The sequence below is a fragment of the Ostrea edulis genome, chromosome 3, assembly GCF_947568905.1.
Source record: "Ostrea edulis chromosome 3, xbOstEdul1.1, whole genome shotgun sequence".
Classification (NCBI taxonomy): Eukaryota; Metazoa; Mollusca; class Bivalvia; order Ostreida; family Ostreidae; genus Ostrea; species Ostrea edulis.
Genome location: NC_079166.1, coordinates 78,897,646 through 78,923,150, shown reverse-complemented (window position 1 = coordinate 78,923,150; position 25,505 = coordinate 78,897,646). Strand labels below are relative to the sequence as shown.

Below are 25,505 nucleotides of genomic sequence, written 5' to 3'. Positions count from 1 at the left end.
AAAACAGGCAGGCTGTGTGTGAAAGACTAGAACAGACTCCCACCTCTATAGAATGACTATGTATGTGTAAAACAGGCAGACTGTATGTGATAGACTAGAACAGACCCCACCTCTATAGAATGACTGTGTGTGTGTAAAACAGGCAGGCTGTATGTGATAGACTAGAACAGACTCCCACCTCTATAGAATGACTATGTATGTGTAAAACAGGCAGACTGTATGTGATAGACTAGAACATACTCCATCTCTATAGAATGACTGTGTATGTGTAAAACAGGCAGACTGTGTGTGATAGACTAGAACAGACTCCATCTCTATAGAATGACTATGTATGTGTAAAACAGGCAGACTGTGTGTGATAGACTAGAACAGACTCCATCTCTATAGAATGACTGTGTATGTGTAAAACAGGCAGGCTGTATGTGATAGACTAGAAGAGACCCCCACCTCTCTAGAATGACTATGTGTGTGTAAAACAGGCAGGCTGTGTGTGATAGACTAGAACAGACTCCACCTCTATAGAATGACTATGTGTGTAAAACAGGCAGACTGTATGTGGTAGACTAGAACAGACTCCACCTCAGTCTATAGAATGACTATGTGTGTAAAACAGGCAGACTGTATGTGATAGACTAGAACAGACTCCACCTCTATAGAATGACTGTGTGTGTGTAAAACAGGCAGACTGTATGTGATAGACTAGAACAGACCCCCACCTCTATAGAATGACTATGTATGTGTAAAACAGGCAGGCTGTGTGTGGCAGACTAGAACAGACCCCACCTCCATAGAATGACTATGTGTGTAAAACAGGCAGGCTGTATGTGATAGACTAGAACAGACTCCGCCTCTACAGAATGACTATGTGTGTAAAACAGGCAGACTGTATGTGATAGACTAGAACAGACTCCACCTCTATAGAATTGTTCTGTGTGTGTAAAACAGGCAGACTGTATGTGATAGACTAGAACAGACCCCCATCTCTATAGAATGACTGTGTGTGTGTGTGTGTGTAAAACAGGCAGACTGTGTGTGATAGACTAGAACAGACCCCACCTCTATAGAATTGTTCTGTGTGTGTAAAACAGGCAGACTGTATGTGATAGACTAGAACAGACCCCCATCTCTATAGAATGACTATGTGTGTGTGTAAAACAGGCAGGCTGTATGTGATAGACTAGAACAGACCCCATCTCTATAGAATGACTGTGTATGTGTAAAACAGGCAGGCTGTGTGTGATAGACTAGAACAGACTCCATCTCTATAGAATGACTATGTGTGTAAAACAGGCAGACTGTATGTGATAGACTAGAACAGACCCCCACCTCTATAGAATGACTGTGTGTGTAAAACAGGCAGACTGTATGTGATAGACTAGAACAGACCCCCACCTCTATAGAATGACTATGTGTGTGTAAAACAGATAACTGAACAATTGTTGAGTGTGGCGGAAAACAGCAAAACAATCAATCAATCTATACATGTTAGTGTAAATATAGAATAAAGAGGGTTAATTAATTGTGATGATCCCCTGTGGTCTCGCACCTATGAAAACAACTTGATTCCCTGATTCCTGATTTTGTTAAATAAATAACAACTTGTCTTTTGTTAATTAACCCCACACGATAGTCTATCCCTGCATGTTGAGTACTCGTTAACCAATTGTCATGATAGCTTGGGTATAAAAATTGATTCAGAGTGCCTAATAAACAAGCTATATTACCCATGCATTTTAAAACGAAAGTGTATATGGGGTGATAATTCCCAGACTAAAGTTGGTCATTTAATACAGGAACAATAGATAGGGAAACATCTTTGGGGAACTTTTAACGGTCACATACGACAGTGTGCCGCTTAATACGGTGTGCCGCTTAATACAGTGGGTCGCTTTGGCAGTTTTGACTAGTATAGTAAACACGTTCAACTAATTATCTGTTTTTCCATTGTAAGGTGTTTTACATGTTGATGTTTTTCAGACAGTTAATATACAACTATCCTGAGCAGCTGTTTGCAGACGCTGGGGTGATGGCCATCGAGCATGCTGACTTTGAGGGAGTGGAAAGATTGGCATTAGTGACAGGTACTTGTATATGACTCTCAGAGTTATGTGGACACTAAGGCCAAATAAAATTGAAATTACAGATCTCAGGCCTGCGAACATCCGCTTTGAGGTTGCTGCATTTCTGATTTTATTGTATTTTCAATAAAATAAAAGTTGGTAATGCCCTTGTACGTATCCGGGGGGGGGGGGGGGGGGGGGGGGGGGGTCCACATTCAAATGTTTTGAATTTCCCACTAGTATGTCTTCTGTTCATCCATTAGAACCTTGTAACTAAGCTGTTTAACTGTAGCTCTCTAGGAAAAACTACATTTGTAGGATGGACCAGAGCTTCAGATCCACCCCTTATAAAAAACTTCAATTTATGGTGCAGTTTTTAGCTTACCTGAGTCGTAATATGTATGAAAGAATTCCTAACATATTTTGCCAGTACACTTTTGTCCAAACATACCTTCAAACTTTCCTAAACTTACAGCTTCAAATAATTCCATATGATGATGCAGCCAAAAAATGTTAGGTTAGAATTCAGTGACCAAATTAATCTTATTATAGACTAGTTAATTTACAGTTAACTCTCGAATTATCGTCATTGAGTCTCAATTTATTGCCAATTTTGTTATAACGCCTCATTTTTCTAAGAACAGTTTTCTTGTTACTTAAAATTCTTGGTCAAAACACCAAATTTACTATTGTCATTTCATTTACCACAGTGTTTTATTAGAAAGTTTATTTCAAAGTGTTTATCATCTTGATAAACTGCCATTGGTGTATGTGTCAATAAAACGGTACATTGGTCATTATCGATCTCCGGCGTACACCTAAGCAGAAGGATCCAAGAAATTGCTGTATTAAATAAACAAGAAAATTACTGAATATGAACTGTAGTTCATGTTCCTTCAGGTGAGATCGTATAAACCGAGGCCCCGTGTTACAGCAGGTGTGGCACGATAAAGATTCCCTCGCTGTTCAAAGGCTGTAAACACCGAGCATAGGCCTAAATTTCGCAGCCCCTCAATGGCAATAGTGACATCTCCATATGAGTGAAAAATTCTCAAGGACATTAAACAGAAAACAATCAATCTATCTGTTCAAAGTTTTAAACAATCATCTGTTCAAAGTTTTAAATAATCATCTGTTCAAAGTTTTAAATAATCAAATGCCAAATTACCTAAACGTGTTTAAATATACAAGAGATGTGAGTTGCCGCCAAACCATGTTGAATGATTATATGTCTAATTTATTATATTTACCATTAGCTAAAACTGAAAATTTAAAACGTTCATACAGCTACTCTTCTGCATTCCTTTGGAACAAACTGTCTCAAAATGTTCGAAGCTCTGGTTCGGTTGGCATTTTTAAAGCTGTGTATTTGATGGAATATTTTCATAGAAGTAGCACTTAAACATCGTGCTTACTCTTTTTGTTCAGGGGTGCCAAATGTTGTGTGATATGGCACTGTGTGTGCGTGTGTCTTATGCTATTTTTTCCTCTTTCCTTTTATGTCATGTATTCATATTTAGGTAATAGTTTTATCACTAATTAGGTGTGTCTTATGCTATATTTTTCCCCTTTTCCTTTTATATCGTATTCATGTTTAGATACTAATTTTAGATGTTAATTTTATGTTTGTGTATATGATTTAATGCAGGACCACAATGGAAACTATCTATATGCTAATTTGTGTTATCCTGGATAAATAAAGGCTATTATTATTATTATTATTATTATCAATCATCACTGATTGATATGATAGTGTTATTTATCACTGAATGATACATTGTTATTTATCACTGAATGATACAGTGTTATTTTATCACTGAATGATACATTGTTATTTATCACTGAATGATACGGTGTTATTCATCACTGAATGATACAGTGTTATGTATCACTGAATGATACATTGTTATTTTATCACTGAATGATACAGTGTTATTTTATCACTGAATGATACAATGTTATTTTATCACTGAATGATAGTGATATTTTATCACTAAATGATATAGTGTTATTTATCACTGAATGACAGTGTTATTTATCACTGAATGATACATTGTTATTTATCACTGAATGATACAGTGTTATTTTATCACTGAATGATACAGTGTTATTTATCACTGAATGATACAGTGTTATTTATCACTGAATGATAGTGTTATTTATCACTAAATGATACATTGTTATTTATCACTGAATGATACAGTGTTATTTTATCACTGAATGATACAGTGTTATTTATCACTGAATGATAGTGTTATTTATCACTGAATGATACAGTGTTATTTATCACTGAATGATACAGTGTTATTTATCACTGAATGATACAGTGTTATTTTATCACTGAATGATACAGTGTTATTTATTACTGAATGATACAGTGTTATTTATCACTGAATGATACGGTGTTATTTATCACTGAATGATACATTGTTATTTATTACTGAATGATACAGTGTTATTTATCACTGAATGATACGGTGTTATTTATCACTGAATGATACAGTGTTATTTATTACTGAATGATACAGTGTTATTTATCACTGAATGATACAGTGTTATTTTATCACTGAATGATACAGTGTTATTTATCACTGAATGATACGGTGTTATTTATCACTGAATGATACAGTGTTATTTATCACTGAATGATACATTGTTATTTATTACTGAATTATTGTTATTTTATCACAGGATGATAGTGTTATTTATCACTGAATGATAGTGTTATTTATCACTGAATGATAGTGTTATTTTATCACTGAATGATACAGTGTTATTTTATCACAGGATGATACAGTGTTATTTTATCACAGGATGATACAGTGTTATTTTATCACTGAATGATACAGTGTTATTTATCACTGAATGATAGTGTTATTTATCACTGAATGATACAGTATACTGACTGTAATATGTTTTGCCTGTGCCTTCGGATAAATGTATCTATGATATTGTGTTTATGTAATAGGTGGTGAAATCGCATCCACATTTGATTCACCGGATCATGTTCGTCTTGGCAAGTGTAATGTTATAGAGGAAGTGATGATTGGGGAGGACAAACTCATCAAGTTCTCTGGTAAGTATTTCTTTGCGTATGTGTAAAAACATACTGCACTGCTTCAACATAAATATAGTACGCACTAATCCAACTATAGAAATGGCATCAATGGGTAAATTAAAATTTCCCACATTTTGCCTTGTCTGAAATGTTCAGTCAGATAATTGTAAAATGTTCATCAATACTGAGTATTTTATGTTGTGTTAGGTGTGGAGATGGGTGAAGCCTGTACCATTGTACTGAAATGTTCAGTCAGATAATTGTAAAATGTTGATCAATACTGAGTATTTTATGTTGTGTTAGGTGTGGAGATGGGTGAAGCCTGTACCATTGTTCTACGAGGGGCCACTAAACAGATCCTGGACGAGGCGGAGAGGTCCCTTCATGATGCCCTCTGTGTTCTGACTCAGACCGTGAAGGAAACTAAAACAGTGTTTGGAGGAGGTTCGTGTGAAGTGGTTTTGATGGTTTGCAATTACAGAGTGTCTTAAGTTTGAAGTACTAATTCTGTGTCATGTGACGGTATTGTAGCTAATTAAATGCTCATAGTTTCATAGTTTTTCCCTCTGTAATAAAAAGTCCATACATTGCTTCAGATTGCTATTTAGCGGGTGCAATCTTTGTGAACAACGTTTTATATGCCGTCATGTTTGCTATTTAGCGGGTGTAATCTTAGTGAACAACTTTTTTTATATTCTGTCATGTTCGATGACATTTTTATAATATCACTATTGACTTTGACCCACTGTATACAACTTCAACGCTATGCATCAGTTTCAAACTATTAAGCGAGAGCTTTAATGCTAGATGGCTGTAACATGGTACAATGTTTGATGACCTTTGACTTTTGTTGTGTAAGTGAGGACTTTGATATTCACTGGGTACATTCCTTATGGCAGACCTTTCCACAATTTGGACATATTTCATGATGTTTTGACTTGATAACATATATTGATTAATGACATGGATATTGGAAGTTACAACAATGTTGAAGATGAGCATAATCTTTCAAACTAGATAGACTTAATGATTTGTGGGATTGATAGTTTTGGAGTATTGTTATCGTGGTGTCATATTTAACATCACTGTTACCTAGACATTCAAATGACTGAACAAAAATAATTTTGAAATTTTCAGAATATAGATTGCTTAGAGACAGAAATTAATAGAAAAATAACCTCATTGTAAGTTTGATTTGACAGGAAGTTCAGAGATGCTGATGGCAGATGCAGTTTCCAAACTGGCAGCAAAGACACCTGGGAAAGAAGCTGTTGCCATGGAATCTTATGCCAAAGCTTTGAGAATGGTACTTGCTTTTGATAAAGAGTTTCGATATTTTGATCTTAATTTAAGCATAACGAATATTATATTTTTTTTTTTACATTGATGTGATAGAATCACAGAAAATGAATAAAGAAGTACGGATGACGATTCAGTGTATCCTACTTTACATCAGTTGATTTTTAAAAACGAATTTTGTTGAAAATGACCTTGTTTACGTACTAGAGTTTTCTAATAAACCACTTAAAGTTTCACTGTGAGTTAGATATCTTCTGCCTTGTAGTTTTATGCATTTAATGTAGATGGGTGATATTATGGTATGACAGTTTGACTGTCCAACTGTCAGCGCCTTGTGTATCCTTACTTACAATAGTCAGAGGAAGAAGTCAATTGTTTTTCAAGGTCATATGTCTTAAAAGTCAAGGTTAAATTTCCATGTGTAGATTGTAGAGGAATGAAACAAGATAAAATAATGCTTTATACTGGGAAGAAACAGGCAAGGATATTCAAGGTTACGGAAAAAGCCTATTAGTTTTCAAAATAGTAGGTTCGAGTAGAACTTACATTAGTAATTTTATAGACACAAGACAAAACCAGTAGTAATAGCACTAGTGTATTCACACTCGATACACATGCTCCAATACATGTAGAAGGGTTGTGTCATGGTATAGTGAAGTGTTTCTATGTGCCTGTCTGTTCATCACATGGAGGGAATGGTGAAGGGGTACGACTCGGGCTAGGGTAATTACATTGTGGGTGGAAGATGTCCGTCATGTTTGAAGGTTAAAGGTAAAGGTCATACTTCCATTGTGAATTATGAAGGAAAATCAGTATTGATGAGTCTAACACCATCAAATTTGATCTGCATACTCCCCATGGTGTTGGTGACAAGTATTTATCAAAATGAATCAATTAGCTTCTCTAGTTATACATACTATTAAAGTATGTAAATTTTCATCATTTTGATATTCAGCAAAGCCATCTCAGAAATAAGTTTTAATACATATACTCTCCAATCTCACGAACAGTGTACGAGTATCTTTTTTGAAGAATGATTTTAATCTTTTCGTTGATAACTCCTCCATTACCGAAGATGTAAAATGAATTTTGCAGTGCGAGCATTGATTAAGCCAAAGGGTGAAAATTAAAAGATTATGATACAAAACTTTCATATTTGATCCGACACAAGGCATTTAATTTCAAAATGAAAACTTTTGTAAATTATCAGTGTGTAGATGGATTAATAGTGATATTATCCAAAGATCTTCGTATCTTTGAATTGGTGATCAAACAGAATTTTCCAAAAACAAGTTTGGCATCACTTCATACATTAGTGTATTTTTGATTTTTCTAGCTGCCTACTACTATAGCTGACAATGCGGGTTATGACAGCGCCCAGCTGGTTTCTGAACTGAGGGCACTTCACACGGCAGGAAAGCACACAATGGGATTAAGTAAGTAAAGAACAAGGAAAACTTTCTCAGTGTTAATCTATAATTTGATATGTCTGGTCAGCACTAGGGGTGTGTATTGCTCAAGATTTTCCGATACGATACGATACAATATTTCCTGATACGATATCCGATATATTGGATTTACAATGTAGTAAAGCATTTTTTGAAGTAAAATATCAAAATTAAAAAAAATGAAGTGGTTTAATATATTTTATTTCATAACAAAACAAACAATGACAATTAAAGTCTGAGGAAACTCCAATGTCACAATGTAAAATCGGGGATTAAAGTCTGAGGAATCTCCGATGTGTTACAATGTAAAAGCAAGTATTAATGAAAGTCTGAGGAATCTCTAATGTCACAATGTAAAAGCGAGGATTAAAGTGTGAGGAATTTCCGATGTGTAAAAATGTAAAAGAGGGGATTAAAGTATGAGAAATAGCCGATGAGTCACAATGTAAAAGCGAGGATTAAAGTCTAAGCAATATCCGATGTGTCACAATGTAAAAGTGGGTATTAAAGTCTGAGGAATCTCCATTGTCACAATGTAAAAGCGGGTATTACAGTCTGAGGAATCGTGTTCCTCTTAAGAAGCCATTTTTAAATTATGAACTTCGACCCCAACTATTAAAAGGGCTGTTTTTAAACCCGACATTATATCGTATCGTATCGTCGAAATATCGTATATCGCTGGACAGACGTATTCCGGTACATTTCGATATATCGATATATTGATTCACCCCTAGTCAGCACTATTTAGGTCGGATTTTATTTTCTTCCTTCTACATCTTTTCTTATTTTGTTTCTATGTCTATTATTCTAGATCTGTGGTGATTTGTTTTCTTGCTATATTGAAAAAAGGGGACATGTTGGTTTGTACCTGTCGATCGGTCATTACCGAGTGTTGTCTGCTCAGTATCTTGAGAACCCTTTGCTTGAGAGATATCAAACTTGTGATATTGTTTTCCCTTAATGAACAGATGAATATTTAGGCAGAATATTCTTTATTCTAAGTTTCTTATATCCATTTGACTGCCTTCGGTGGATACCCAATATCTGACGATGTACACGACTGCAAAACATACAATTTCCTTCGGGAGATCCCGAGTACTGCTTCATGTTTTCTGGCTATGCACAGCTGATGTACAGATCATCGTCCCACGCCCTATGCTGACTCAACATATTCAATAACTACTTAGAAAGATTTATTCTGTTTGAATTACTTTTTCTGGACTGCACACCCGAATTCTGTGACTACCAAAATTGTCTGTGTGACTTGCCCATAATGCATGACCTACAAAAACAGTCAGGACATTCAGATTTTCCAACGGTTCCTTCAATAGCTGGTCCAGATGAAGAATTTGTTCTTCCTTTTGGATCCCAGTTTCAACCAATAGAAAGAGCCCTTATAGCGGCTAATTTCTCTCCCGATAAGTTGACAGTTACGTGTACTTTTGTCGTCTTGCTTCGAGGGAAAATATGCTAACTCTTATAAATTTTCAACTGAGTGTAAACAAGATTTCATTAATGTATTATGTAATTATATTCTATTATAATTTATGTAATTTGTATGCAAAATTTACAACTATCATTGTGTGACTATCTCTACATAAGAAATCCAAAACCCTTTCCCTCTCGAGCTGGATTACGCGATAAGCATCAACGGATTGCACGGACGCCTCAATCACCAGATAAGCTAGATAAGGTATACGCAAAGTCAAGTAACCAAATGTCCATCAATTTCTAGCATCCAATCTAAAGCTTAATTTCTCCTGATTGACAGGGGTTTACAGACCAGTGAAATTTGAAGGCGCTTCTTATTTTCTCCGTCTTTAAGAACCCTTTGCTTGACTGACATCAGGTCACTAGCACGTCCTAAGGAGTAGATAATCCCTATCGATTTTGAGGTCAAAAGGTCAAAAATGATATTATGTGAAACTTTGGCATGACAGTCATCGAACTTGGAACAGCTGGTACCCCCTAAAGAATATATCATCCCCCTTGGCCAAAATGTCTTATGATATTACTACCCATTTTTATGCTCCCCCCTCTCAAAGAAGAGGTTTATATTGTTTTGCACCTGTCAGTCGGTGGGTCAGTAGACCACATGTTTTCCTCTCAATATATTGAAAACCATTCACCTGATGATAATGATATTTCATATGTGGGTTGGTTATGTTTAGAGATGGACCCCAATTGATTTTAAGGTCAAAGGTCAATTCACTCTAAATATGGGAAGACATTGTCCACCCATTATCTTGAGAACCCTTTCTTTGACAGAGATTAAAATTGGTACACTGGTACATCGTAAGGAGTAGATGACCCCTATTGATTTTGAGGTCACATGGTGAAAGGTCAAACTGGATGTAGGAATATACTGACCATTCATTATCTTGAAATCCCTTTGCTTGTAGATCTAGATCAGTAGTGATTTATTTTCGGTCTCTAGATCTGTAGTGATTTATGTTCTGTCTGTAGTGATTAATTTTCTTTCTTTCTGTCTGTAGATCTAAATTTAGAGTAATTTATTTTCTGTCTGTAGTTCTCTAGTGATTTATTTTCTGTCTTTAGATCTGTAGTGATTTATTTTCTGTCCGTATATCTGTAGTGATTTATTTTCTGACTGTAGATCTGTAGTGATTTATTATCTGTCTGTAGATCTGTAGTGATTTATTTTCTGTCTGTAGATCTGTAGTGCTTTATTTTCTGTCTGTAGATCTGTAGTGATTTATTTTCTGTCTCTAGGTCTGTAGTGATTTATTTTCTGTCTGTAGATCTGTAGTGATTTGTTTTCTGTCTGTAGATCTGTAGTGATTTATTTTCTGTCTGTAGTGATTTATTTTCTGTCTCTAGGTCTGTAGTGATTTATTTTCTGTCTGTAGATCTGTAGTGATTTATTTTGTCTGTAGATCTGTAGTGATTTATTTTCTGTCTGTAGTTCTGTAGTGATTTATTTTGTCTGTAGATCTGTAGTGATTTATTCTGTCTGTAGATCTGTAGTGATTTATTTTGTCTGTAGATCTGTAGTGATTTATTTTCTGTCTCTAGGTCTGTAGTGATTTATTTTCTGTCTTTAGATCTGTAGTGATTTATTTTCTGTCTCTAGGTCTGTAGTGATTTATTTTCTGTCTGTAGATCTGTAGTGATTTATTTTCTGTATGTAGATCTGTAGTGATTTATTTTCTGTCTGTAGATCTGTAGTGATTTATTTTCTGTTTCTAGGTCTGTAGTGATTTATTTTCTGTTTGTAGATCTGTAGTGATATATTTTTTGTATCTAGATCTGTAGTGATTTATTTTCTGTGTGTAGATCGGTAGTGATTTATTTTCTGTCTTTAATCCCGTTGGGATCCGGGTTAGAATAGGTCCTCAATATCCGTTGCTTGTCGTAAGAGGCGACTAAATGGGGGCGGTCCTTCGGATGAGACCGCAAAAATTGAGGTCCTGTGTCGCAGCAGGTGTGGCACGATAAAGATTCCTCCCTGCTCAATGGCCATAAACGCCGAGCATAGGCCTAAATTTTGCAGCCCTTCGCCGGCAGTGGTGATGTCTCCATATGGGTGAAATATTCTTGAGAGGGACGTAAAACAATATTCAACCAATCATTTTCTGTCTTTAGATCTGTAGTAACTTATTTTCTGTTTTTAGATCTGTAGCGATTTATTTTCTGGGATTTATTTTCGATCTCTAAATTTCTAATGCTTTATTTTCTATGTAATGACCTATTTGGATTTATTTTTAGATATGGTTGAAGGTGAAGTAGGAGACATGGAGAAGCGTGGAATCACTGAATCCTTTCAAGTGAAGCGCCAAGTATTAATGAGTGCATCAGAGGCTGCAGAAATGATTCTACGTGTGGACGACATCATAAAATCCGCTCCAAGACCTCGACAACCAGACCACAGACATCATTGAAATAATTAAGACAATTTATGATTATATACGTTTATTAGTGACTTGTAAATCCTTGAATTTTAGAACAAAAACATGAATATCAAAGCAAGCATGTGAGCCATTTTGTATTGTAATAAAGTTTTGACATTTCCCATTGTTTCGATGTCATATTCAGAGCTCGAAGTAATTACTGGTCTGGGACCAGTAAATTATAGATTTTGGCTAGTGCTTTGTAAAGAGTATGTGCCTTTGGGACTACGGTAGTGAATTTAAATACTTATCAAAATTCCTCATTGATCGTGTTAGTCAATATTAGATGATGGAATGCAGGTTTTATCGCATGCAAAATATAATTTCTTGATTTCACTCTTGTTAAATTGTACTATGAAGTAACGCAATGTAAATAAATCCACGCAGGTTTGTAAGTGAAGTATATATATACAGTCAGCAATCCTCCGACAATTCCTCTGCATTCACACAAAAGGGTGACGTAAAGGTCACAGGAGGGGCTCTGATTAAGATTAAACTTTTCTTCAGATAGAATAATATCTTTTCCAACTATTCAGGGCAAAAAGCCAAAATGTACTCGATTGATTGTTTGGTAATTACATCTATTTTTAGCCTAGTTTGGCAATGTTTTGTTTGGTCGCTTTAGCTATGTCAGAAATGAAATTAAATTAATATACATGTAATACTATAAAGATACTAATTTTTCAGGTGTCTTTAGATTTTTCGTATTTAAAGGCATTCAGAGAAATTTTGTAAAATAAATAGTGAATTTCAAAGTATTTTCATCTAAATCATTGTAAATACCAAATTTTGAGATTTTGCTGGTTACAATGGCAGCTTGAATAAACAATAAACTGGGCCTAATCATGAAAATGTTTCATCATTATGAAATTTAGGAAAAATGTTTTCTTATTTAATAGTCCTAAGGGACTGTAAAATTTATCAATGGACCAGTAAAAAATAAAAATGATAGCCCAACTGACCTTTGAATAAAATAATTTCGAGCCCTGTATATTGATTGATCGACCATGGCCACATGCTGTATCTTCGCGATATCTCCAAAATTAACAATCATACATTGTGCATATAAATCGATGAATTAATGTTAAATATTCTTGTAACAGGATTTACAGTGTTATTGTAAGGGTAAACTAGTCAAATTTCGACAAGTAGGTCAATTTCGACCCTCGCTGAAAAAGCCTAATATGATATGTACCATGGATGATTAAAAATAGTGACAAAGGCATCACATCCTGGAATGTATATCTGATCCCGTTCTGACTAAGGCCGAAACAAATAATCAATAGTTTCACAGGTCCAGAATTTGATGAACGGGCAATGTTTGTTTTTTTTTTTATTTTATTTTCCCTGTATTCTTAAACATTTCCACGCAAGCGAGCATGCATTCAATTATCTGATTAAAAATATGCTTACAACTTTATTAAAACCTGATGAAAGTTTTACATAAAAATATATATCGAGTTATCTTATCTACTTAAAGAAATCAAATAGGAAAAAAAAATATACTCAAAACGTGGTACCTTTTCAACCGATGCTGTGGTGGCTAAGAAACTATTGTTTGAATTGTTGGGCATAATTGATAGATTATCATCCCCGCTCGCCCCTCAAAAAAGAGCCCACCCCATTTTTTTTATTTTCGCGAAATCATGATTTCAAATTAACTTGCTTCCCAGTGACGTGAGTGAATGATTAAAGTTACAGAATGTTGATTTTATATCTTCTACCAAGGATTCTTTGAATGTTACTTGATTAACACTCTGTGTGATGCCTTTTGTCATTTTTTTTTTCGGGGAAATAAAAAAATAAAATTCCCCTACTCGCCCCATATTTTTAGTGACCCCAGATGATAATCTACTAGTTAAGTTGAATTGGTCTAATACATGTACTCCAGTTTTTCAAGCTTTCAATTGATCAAATAGTGACTTTCACATTATACACTTGTCTTTGGATATCACATTTATATTCACATCTTGTACATGAAACATTCAAGCAATTTTAACATCAAAGGTATAGGTTTCATTCTGTTGATTATGTTTCTACAGTTGTTATACAAGTACTTCAAGAATTAGATATCACTGCTACTTTTCCGTGTGTTTTTCCCCAAGAAAATTTCAGTTATCAAATTGAATTTGGTCGAAATCACTCTACTTCTTTTCCTTTAAAGGAATAAATTTCACCACTTGAATTCCAAACTGTAGCTAGATCTAACTCTACTGTCATATTCTTGGATTTCTAGATACATTCAGAAAATAATGAGTTCTGCATTTTTACAGTATGAAACAATCTTACATTATTATATCCCAATGTCTTATTAAAAGCAATGTCTGAATTTCAATTTCAAATCCAGAACCCTCGCCTTATTGATTTGTATCATTATTTAATACATTGCTGGATGACCCCAATCCATTAAAAGATATTCATTTTGATATACTAAAGTACTAATGAAATTTTAATAATATGTTGATTTTGAGTTTGAATCCCTGAATTAAATGCTATTGTGGTTGAAATTAATTGACTTGTATCTTGCCATATATTTCGTAGATACATTTGTGTTGTTTCGGACATTTTCCGTAGGAAACTGCGAAAACTAAATGGTTAATTATTCCCAGATCTGAACATAAGTGGGGGCCATGTGATGATGGAACAAAATAAATACTCGGACCCTCAAAGTCAACTAAACTCAAGTACTTGGTTGAAATTTGACCAGTTTACCCTGCATGTAATGTATTGTTGTACTATGAAAGAACAATAAAACTTCTTGGATGAATTACTTAAGGCATGCATATATGAAAATATAATATAAAAATGTTGATATCAATTGATATATAGAGTCCATATATATATATATATATATATATATATATATATATATATAGCTTTACTAAAGGTCTTCGTGTATCCTTTTTTAAAAAAAAATTACCTATACTTTTACCGATCATTGCGAAAAGTAATTATATATATATATATATATATATATATATATATATCGAAGATCATAAATCTGCTATCTACAGTGTCATGGGACATACATTGATGCCTAAAGTTGTATGTTGATATCTTTGTTCGTAAATTGATATCTAAGGTCAGATATTGATACAAGGTCGTACATTGAAATCTAATATAATGATACATTGATTTCTAAGGTGCACTGATACCCACGTTAATATGTTGAATCCGTACATTGATATCTAAGATCGTACATTGATATTTAAAATCATACAATTATACCTAATGTTAAGCATTGATATCTAAGATTATACATTGATATCTAACGTCATACACAAATATTTAAAGTAAGATATTTACATTGTAAGATTATATACTGCTATCTAAAATCATGCATTGATATCCAATACCCTACATTGGTATTTAAAGTAATACATTGATATATAAGATCATACATTGACATCTAGGATCATATAATGATATAGAAGATTATATATTGATATCTAAGATCACACATTGATATCTAAGATCACAAATTAATATTTAAGATCATGCATTGCAGGGGCTGATCCAAAGGGATCCAGAGGTCGGGCTTCCCCTTTTTGTCAGAAAATGTGTTAAATGGCAAAAAGAACACATTTTGAGGGTGGAACTCCCCCTTTTGAAAACCGAAATTAATGCTAGAACCCTCAGCCCCCTGTTACAATAAAATCCTGGATCTACCCCTGCATTAATATATAAGGTGATACATATCTAAGATCATACATTGATATCTTTTTGGAGATTTTGGGTTGCAATAATCAAATACATTTAATAAAATCAAATCTTAAAGAATAAAGGTATTTTCTACTCATTATATAACGATACAAGTTTTCATTGTTTACGCCTTTTTCATAAAATGAGTAGAATTCACTTTACCATGTACATTCAAAGTAAGTTATCAAACCTGGAAAAAAAGCTCAACATGCATATACAGGGGAAACAACATTTTCAAAACAAATCAATTTTTCTTGCAATATACATAAATACATAAACAAAATGAACGATTTTGTAAAACAAAAACCCACCAATATATACATGTATAATAAACAAACTATTTGGATAAAAAATGAAATGGTAATGTTAGTAGTGACATCTACAAACGTTTCAGTGCTATGTTATATAATCAAACTTGTAGATAAAGATAAAAGAAGCTAATCAGCTTCACAGCTCATGCTAGAAATGTCAATTCCTCCCGTAAAACAGTAAATACTCATCACTAACTCACCGTGACTAAGCACAAAATAGGTTTGACAAACTTGAATCTAAACGGTAGACAACTCTTTGCATTTTAAAAGCTTTTTTCTGCACTACATACGGCTACTTGCATATTAAATTGATTACTGTAACTCGTGTTTATTTTTAGTTTTTTATCCACTACATACGGCTACTTGCATATTAAATTAATTACTGTAACACGTGTTTATTTTTAGTTTTTTAGCTGGACTAAGTGAAGGTACTAAATATACAGTGAATGTTGAACCCTGTTCTCTACATGTTTTAATCTTGTGCTTCCTAAGGAAGAGTGACTGTCAAAGAGTGTTATATAATATACACAAATAAAACAATGGATTCGTCAGAGCCAAGAGTACATACTGTGTTCAACTTGTATTTACTCCATATGTTGTTTTCTCGCGTATTTGATATACAATCTATTGAGTGCTGATGGCTATTGATAATGAATACATTAAAATAGGTTTGCAATATATTCCAATTGAATCATGGTGACTCTTGAGAAGTACTTTAATTAGGATATATTTACTGAATGTTCCTTTGTAGAATTGGAGTCCATTTGATGACCTTTATAGGCGTGTATGGATTTTTTGAATTCTTAAAACATCTCTTTTATGTTGCTATATAGATATACGCCTTTAAAAGTGAGACTACATGATTTACACCAAATACAGACAGTGTATACCGAATATCCAATATTTACACGGTATATAGACAGTTTACAGCGAATATATACAGTTTACACCGAATACAGACTGTCTACACTGAATAGAGATAGTTTGAACAGAATATAGACATCTTACACCGAATATAGATGTTTACACCGAATAAACACAGTTTACACCAAATATAGACAGTTTGTAAAACCGAATATAGACAGTTTACATTAAATCCGAATAACATCCTCAGAAATCCATGACAAGATTTTCATTCAATGGAGACCAATCAAACGCTATTCAATTTTACTACATTTTTACCCTAAAACGGAACAATTAGTTTAAAGAAAACTACGCTATACATTTGAAAGCATTTTTGGGTTTTTGTTTTGTTGTTGTTTTTGTTTGCTACTTTGTGTCTGCTAATAGGTTATGGTTTTCTCTACAGATGATGAACTACTAAAAGAAAACAATTATGAGGCAAGGATTAAATATCTAAACTGTACATGAATAACAAACATTTTATCATTGGCAAAGGCATTTGTTCGGTAGTAACTTCGAAGGCAAATGTAGCTCTACCATTCTACCATCAGTTTTAAACTAGAAATGTGTCCAAAATCAATACAAACAAAACAAATCAAAAACAAGACACAACAATTCAGTAATTGCATGTACATGTATATACAGACATAATTTGCCACTTTCCTTACATATATCGACAATTCAATATATTTACAAGTACTAAAATTTAGTGAAAACATTTACACGCAATTTCTGCTAACTTTCATTTACTTTGACAAATGTACATGCAAGCATATCTTACATTGATCATCATATGATTCCTAGAAAAGGCCAATGCAAACATTCATATAAAAAAAAATTGAAATGATGATGCTAGTGCTCTGGCTTCCGGTCATTGTATTTCACTACTCTCAGTGTGGACTACATACGAATATCAAGATCTAAATGTACAACATAATGCATCATAATGTACACCACAACAAAACATACCGACATTGTTGTCTATAATAGATTGACATCAGCTAGCTACACACTACAAGATTCAATAGTAAAATAGATACAGTGTACCTAACACTAACATTTACAACGGGCACCTGTTTGAATAATGAGTTTTGCTATGTTTTAAACAGGGAAAAAAAGTTAGCAACGATTTCTTGCGAATATGTGACTGCGTCGTAAATAAAACGCCTATATTTCGAAAGGATTTTGAAGCCCAACCTTTAAACTTTAGTGTATCCCGTGGGGATCCGGGTTAGAATAGATCCTCAATACTCCATTGCTTGCCGTAAGAAGCGACAAAATGGGGAGGTCCTTCGGATGAGATCGCGAAATCGCAAAAACCGAGGCACTGTCACAGCAGATGTGGCACTAAAAAAGATTACTCCCTGCTCAAAGGCCGTAAGTGCCGAGCATGGACCTAAATTGTATAACATTTCACCGACATTGCCGACGTCTCTAAATGAGTGAACTATTTTCGAAAGGGATGTTAAACAATATTCAATCAATTAATAATGCGAATAATTTAGTTACAGATGTATTCGCTGGTAAAAACGTCCATTATACACAATCATTCTTGTTGACTGCTCTTTTTTTTTTTTTTTTTTTTTTTTTTTTTTTTTTTTTTACATATAATAATCTATTGCAAAAACAAATAAAAGATCAAACTATATACACTATAATGCTAGACTGCAGTCATTCAATTAGATTGATTATTGAATTAACCAACCTACAACATATTTACATACGTACTTCCGCCTTCACAGTGTAGTATCTACTGCATCAGTTCATTTCTTCTTTTTTTTCCAGAATAGCCTTCTTTGCTCGATTAAACACATCCCAGTTCACGCCTGCACCAGTATCTCTTTCTGCGTCCTGTAGGGATTTCTCCAAGTTCTCTAATGTTGCTGCAGGACCACGTTTGCGTTTCCATGTGAGAAGGATGTTGTGCACCACAGTACTCATGGAAGTAGGATTTTCCCTCTTCAATCTATCTATCTCCACTTGTGATAATCCCAAGCAGGTGGCAATCAATTCCATATCATTTCCAATCACCTTGTTGAACTTCGACAGATCTTTCTCAGATAAAACCGTGATGTTTGTCTCGTCAATGGATAAGCCTGCAAGTATTAAGATGCATACAAAGATTCGCAAAATATACATGTAACTGCTATACAATGTTAAGTACTACATTTTCACTCATGTAAATAAAAAAAAAAAGCTATTTCCGCCAGCTCGTGCAGAACTCACATTGACTTATGTAAAATTTCTATGTGGAGCTGTTTGTGTATACCTGCTTTGTACTTACAGAAATACACATTGAAAATGGACATTAACGGTAAACTGACAACTCAACCATATGACAAACGGGATGATTTCAGCTTCTCCATCGTCAACTTCCCATATTTATGTAGCAATATTCCATTATCACCTGCATATGGTGTTTATATATCTCAACTGATTCGATATGCAAGAGCTTGTTCTGCGTATAGTCAGTTTTTAAATCGAGGTAAGCTACTGACAAACAAGTTGATGGTACAGGGGTTTGAACAGTCTCGATTGAAGTCAGCATTTCGCAAATTATATGGTCGTTATAACGATCGAGTTCGTCAATACAACCTATCATTGGAACAAATGCTGTCTGACCTGTTTCATACAGATTGTTAAACTGTTCTTGGCACACTGATTCTGACTGCGGATAACTCCGTTTGCCTAATTAGAATATACGGCTCATGGCGGATGTGACAACTCAACAGGGGATGCTTACTCCCCCTAGGCACCTGATCCCACCTCTGGTGTGTCCAGGGGTCCATGTTTGCCCAACTATCTATTTGTATTGCTTATAGAAGTTATGAGATTGATCACTGCTCGTTATCTTCACCTTGCATGTTTGAGTAAAGAAAAGGTGTATTTTTTTTCTATATTGACGTCGCCGGTAAGTGAACAAAATTCATGCGGTAGTCACTGTAGAATTTTGAGCAGGTTTCACATTCTGATAATGTGAAAATTGCTTGCTACTTCAGAGGTTTTACTACAACTGAAAACGAAATAAGCAATGTACATTGAATTTGTTTTACATTGTTACAAAAGCGGAATGCTAAATTCCGCGCGTTCACGTGGAAAAACAAATCGCAGTCGGTATAACATAAATATATTGTTGATTCATTGAAAAGAATCATTTTAAATATACTGTGCAAATTTGTTGATCAAAATACTTCCACAGGTAATGGAAATGGGGAAAACAAAACAAGGTTAGAATAAATTTTGCTACTGTGGAGGAATTGAAAACATTACCATCAGTTGGTGAAGAAACAGTTAAAAATATTGTTTTTAGAGTCCTTCATGCTAATATCACAGCTGAAAACTTAGCCACAATAAAATTTGTCAATGAGAGCAAAGAATTGTTAGAATTGATGGATTTTGAACCGAATTCAGATTTGATAATACGGATGAAAATGATGTTAAACATGAATCAACATCAGTTAATAAAAACCAGAACAAACAAAACAACTTATTGGTAATGTTGAAGAAATGTTGAATGCTACAAATGACATTGCAAATGAAAAACTGGGTCTTACACATCACTAAAATACTGAAGGGCCCTTTTTGCTAGGAGCGGCTCATATAAGACAGATAGCTAACAGGTGCCGGGGGGGGGGTGTTAAAATAGAAACAGTTGACCTTGAGCAATCCCAACTCTTGGGTTTTCAACTTGATAAATCACAAGGTGAAAGACATCGGCTTCCTTTGAAGAAGAAGAAGAAGAGAAACATTTAGAGAAGATGCAGAAAGCTGATGTAAGAGAACAACATATGTCAGAATGGGCATCGTCTCCTGTGTTGATGAGAAAAAGGGATGGTAGTGTGAGATGGTGTTGATTGTAGGTTGTAGAACAAAGTAACCAAGGCAGATCTCTTTCCTTTGCCCTTCATTAAAGAACATATTGCTGCTTTAACTGATAACATGTGGTTTTCAAAATTGACAAATTATAGGAAGATGATGACAAATGTAAGATATTGCTTACAATCAAATGGGGGTTATTTTAGTTTTCGTTTGACAAACGCAACAACCACCTCGCGAGTCATAAATCTGGCTCTCAGGGGGTTAGATTTAAAAACAGTTTTAGCTTTTCTTGATGAAGCATTAATTTTGAGTTAGAGGTTTGAAAATCATTTTTAAAATTCAGCAGATATTCTGCACAGATTTAGGGAATATGGCATCAAGTTAATGGCTAAGAAATGCGATCTTTTTAGCACCTTGACAGAACAGTAGGACGAAATGACAATATAATAGGTGAGTGTTTTCTTCATACAATGGAGAGATGACAAGTTATTGACTATACAAAAGATGTTGAGCGTTTTTGCAGATTCACCAACTTTCACAAAATTTATTAAAGATGTAGAAAATTCGTTACCACTCTACCCTTTTGCATTTAGAAACAAGTTTCATTGGGAACAAGAACATCAGGATGCCTTTAAGAAGTTACTGTTCGTAGTGCTCCTGAACTTACTATACCCCAAAATATGGCAGAATGCTGCATGAAGGAAATACTTGTAAAAAATACGGGTATGTTGTTAAACCCTATCAACTGCCATGCGGAGGATGTCCTTATTGCACAAAAAAAATCAAGAGTGGAGTAAGTGTATTGATCCTGTTGATAACGCTGTTCCCTTAGCGAAGTCAATGTTTAAAGTATAGCAAGTCAAGGTACTGTTAATTCTCACATGTTGGATAGTTGGATATACTAGGAAAGAAATCAATGATGAGCAGAGTACATGAAAGGATGAACAACTCAAGTTGGTTTTCAGTTGGCTTGAAAAACAAGAAGAGCCAAGTGAGGATGAACTGTTCCTAATTAGTTCAGCAAATAAACACTATCGCATTAATGCAGAGTTATTCTTCTTAATACCAATAGCTTGAAGGACATCTTGAGACTGTCCCATTTTCTGCTTTCATGTGTTCATGAAGGTCAAGGTAGAATCGCTAACAGACGATTTTACTGTTACAATATGTTGACATATTTCAGTCAGTTTGTTGTTTCTCTTCGTTCTTTTTGTACCAGAAACAAGAACCCAAACAGGACATTTACGTGGAAATTGATATCATACCATGCAGGTGAGCCAATGTAGCGTGTACATTTGGATTTTATGGAACCATTTCTACATACTTTTAAACAGAGTGCTTACATATTGATGATGGTGGAGCAATTTATCAAATGGGTAGAATGTGTGCAATTACCAAATCGATCAGTTGAAGAAACAGCAAGGGCAGCAATGAACCACTTTTGTCATTTTGTGTTCCTTGCCAAATTTTCACAAATAGAGGTTCCAGCTTTGAAAGTAACCTGTTCAACAACGCTGTGAAAGATTACATATTTACAAATCAAGAACAACAGCTTTTTAGACCTTCTGCAAATGCGTAGAGCGTTTTAATACAACCCTTATAGATGTTGTGAGATGTTGTGAGATGTTTGTCAGCAGGTCTATAACACATTGGGATGAGTACTTGTCACACTTGGCCAATGCTATACCATCCTCAGTGAATCGAAGTACAGGATTTACACCAAATATATTGATGCTAGGAAGGGAAATTAATAGTCCAGTATATTGAATTTTTCCGGCTCCAGATCCAAGTGAGACAATAAATTATGAACAGCATGGCAAAGACCCAGTGGACAAGAGGCCCAGGGGCCTTATAGGTCACCTGAGTATCATGTAACAACCTTCCAATGTTTGAATTAGGTTTGTGTTTAAATATAAGAATTTTACTTTTGGATGGAAGAAACATTGAATAGCTATGTGGTCATAAAGTACACGTGTCATTTTTATGTTCAATTAATAATCCTTTTTAAAAAACCTAGGTCTGAGACATCATAAAGAAAGGGGTTATTTACTCCTTAGATAAAACCAATATAAGAAGATTTTCAAAGAATTTCTACATTTTCACTATATGACCAATAGAGTCCCACCCTAACACAATTTTGGTAGAGGGCTCAACGCTCATTATAATTATACCCACAGTTTGGCTTCTTGATGTCCAGGAGTAAAGAAGAATATTTTTTTAAAATTACACTCATTTTGATGGTTTTTGCAGTCAACAGAAGATTTTCAAAGAAATATTGCATTTTCACTATATAATCAATCAGTCCCGCCTTTGCACCAGAACCCCTGTCCCAGGGGCCATAAATTCAGTTTTGAAAGAAGCATCTTTGATCATAATTATCATACTATTAGTTTGTCTACTTAATACCCAGCAGCAGAGGAGAAGATTTTCAAAGAATTAAAATGCATTTTCACTATATGATCAATAGGGCCCCACCCTAATACCAGAACCCCTGACCCAGGGGCCATGAATTTCACAATTTTGAAAGAGGCATCCTTGCTCATTATAACCATGCTATTGGTTTGTCTACGTAATACCCAAGGACAGAGAAGAAGATTTTCAGAGAAATAAAGCATTTTCACTATATGACTTATGGAGCCCCACCCTAGCACCAGAACCCCTGATCCAGGGGCCATGAATTTCATAATTTTTAAAAAGGCATCCTTGCTCATCATTACCATACTATTAGTTTGTCTACTTAATACCCAGAGACAGAGAAGAAGATTTTCAAAGAATTTCTACATTTTCACTATATGACCAATAGAGCCACACCCTAACACAAGAACCCCTGCCCCAGGGGCCATGAATTTCACAATTTTGGTAGAGGGTTCAACGTTCATTATAATCATACCCACAGTTGGCTTCTTGATGTCCAGGAGTAAAGAAGTAGATTTGTTTAAATTACACTCATTTTGATGGTTTTTGCCCCACCCCTCAGGCCCCAGGGGGGCAGGGACCACGAATTTCACAATTTTTGTTCCCCTCCATCCACAGATGCTATATGCCAAAATTGGTTGAAATTGGTTCAGGGGTTTCAGAGAAGCTGAAAATGTTCAAATGTTAACGCACGACGCACGACGAACGACGAACGACGACGGACAAAAACAGATAGCAATAGGTCACCTGAATGAATTCAGGTGACCTAATAAAATGCTGTCTGACGTGTTTCATACCGATTGTTAGACGTCCGTGGCACACTGATTTTGACTACGGACAACTCCGTTTATCTGATCAGAATATAGGGGCCATGGCGGGTGTGACTGGTCGACAGAGGATGCTTACTCCTCCTAGGCACCTGGTCCCACTTCTGGTATGGTCAGGGGTCCATGTTTGCCTAACTCTCTATTTTGTACTGGTTATGAGATTTATGAGATTGATCACTGTTCATTATCTTCACCTTTCATCATTCATAATTCTAAAATATTTAGCAAGGTTAACGTTTTTTGACAGACTGGGCAAAAACAGTTCCCCATACTGACTAACACGGATGCATGAAAATTAAATCAAAACAGCTTATGAACATTTTCATTTTGATATGATTAAGTGCAGTCCTATTGGTCTTTAAAACGAATTCTTTTAATTTCTTGTATATTCCCTTACCAGGCCTTCATTTCCGATTTTGGTCCCACTCTACCTCTGGAGCCCCTGGATTTAACACACTTGCAAATGTGCACTATCCTAAGGTGATTGGATATCAATATGGCCAATCATGACCAAGATGTTCTTAAAAGGATTTTCAAAGACGTTTCTCTACATATTCCCATTTAACATTTGTATGTCCTATTATGGCACCATCCAACCCCAGACGTATTGATTTGATCAAACATTAATCTGCACTTCTTAGGGATGTTGGTACATACTAATACGATTATCCACGGTCCGCCTTTCTCGAGAAGAAAATTTTAAAGATTTCTCCATATATCTCCATGTAAAACTTGGATTCACCATAGTGTCCCCACCTTACCCCGGTACCATAATTGAACAAACTGGAATCTGTACTACCTGGAAAGGCTTGCATCATGTTATAAATAATCATGCCCTATTGTTAAAGATATTCTTGAATTTTTTCCCCTATATATCCCCATGTAGAAATTGATCTCCTACTTTGGTCCCAACCAACCCCCGGGACCATGATTTGAATAAATTTGAATCTACACGATGTCATGAATTTTTTGTAAGTATCTGTATCAACTTGTCTGGACCAGTTGTTCTTAAGCACATATTTTAAATCACCTTAAATTTGAATGTTCGTGATTAGCTCCCCTTTTCAGAGATCATGGCCCTTAATTAAAAACAAATCTTGACCCACCCACCCCCCCTTTACCCAAGGATCATTTGTGTTAGGAATGTTTGGAATTGGTTTAGAGGTTTATGAGACGATGCAACATTTCCCCTACAAAGTCTTAATTATCTCCACTTCAAAAAGAGCCTGATACTTCATTGTAACAGACTTGAATTATCCTTGCCACAGCATGCTTTGTGACAAGTTTGGTTTAAATTGACCCTGTTCTTCTTCAGAAAAGTGTAAAATGTTAAAAACGTAAGGACAGATGTCGGATAAAAGCTCACTTGAGTTTTCATGAGCTAATTGAGAGATAAGAGGATTGATTACCTATTGAGAAATGTGTGAGAGATAATTCGTATTCATATCTTTTTTATCATGTATCAGTTATATTCCAACGTAAAATCAGGGTCGGACTAGAAAGGAGGTATCTACTTATTATGACCAGATTTTTAACGAAGTCCTCTAAACATTCTTATAACTATATACTATATATAATGGATGAGCAAGGCATTGTGTATTATTATTGTTACACGCAGATTGAGGGAAACTTAGAGGTATTCTTCACTTCAAGACTGACAAACAAACATATCGCATTAAGGGATGTGACTGTGTCATTAGCGATTGATCATGTCAACTTGTTCCATAACGCATTGGTGCTGTTGTTATGTAT

General features: G+C 34.9%; 2 protein-coding genes across 3 annotated transcripts in view; one reads left to right on the top strand and one right to left on the bottom strand.

The window, feature by feature from the left end:
* Nucleotides 1-11,898, top strand: part of LOC130052905 (T-complex protein 1 subunit beta-like) — a 30,125-nt gene extending 18,227 nt beyond the window's left edge. The window contains exons 11-16 of the mRNA XM_056159102.1: nucleotides 1,978-2,081; nucleotides 5,029-5,136; nucleotides 5,422-5,562; nucleotides 6,321-6,424; nucleotides 7,754-7,853; nucleotides 11,595-11,898. Coding sequence (XP_056015077.1) covers nucleotides 1,978-2,081; nucleotides 5,029-5,136; nucleotides 5,422-5,562; nucleotides 6,321-6,424; nucleotides 7,754-7,853; nucleotides 11,595-11,767 — 730 coding nt within the window. The 3' untranslated portion in view covers nucleotides 11,768-11,898. The remainder of the gene's footprint in view (nucleotides 1-1,977; nucleotides 2,082-5,028; nucleotides 5,137-5,421; nucleotides 5,563-6,320; nucleotides 6,425-7,753; nucleotides 7,854-11,594) is intronic.
* LOC125676208 (uncharacterized) overlaps nucleotides 11,591-25,505 on the bottom strand; it is a 441,312-nt gene continuing 427,397 nt past the window's right edge. For both annotated transcript variants that reach the window (XM_056159101.1, XM_056159100.1), the window contains one exon: nucleotides 11,591-18,788. In XM_056159101.1, the coding sequence (XP_056015076.1) occupies nucleotides 18,451-18,788 (338 nt within the window). In that variant the 3' untranslated portion in view covers nucleotides 11,591-18,450. The remainder of the gene's footprint in view (nucleotides 18,789-25,505) is intronic.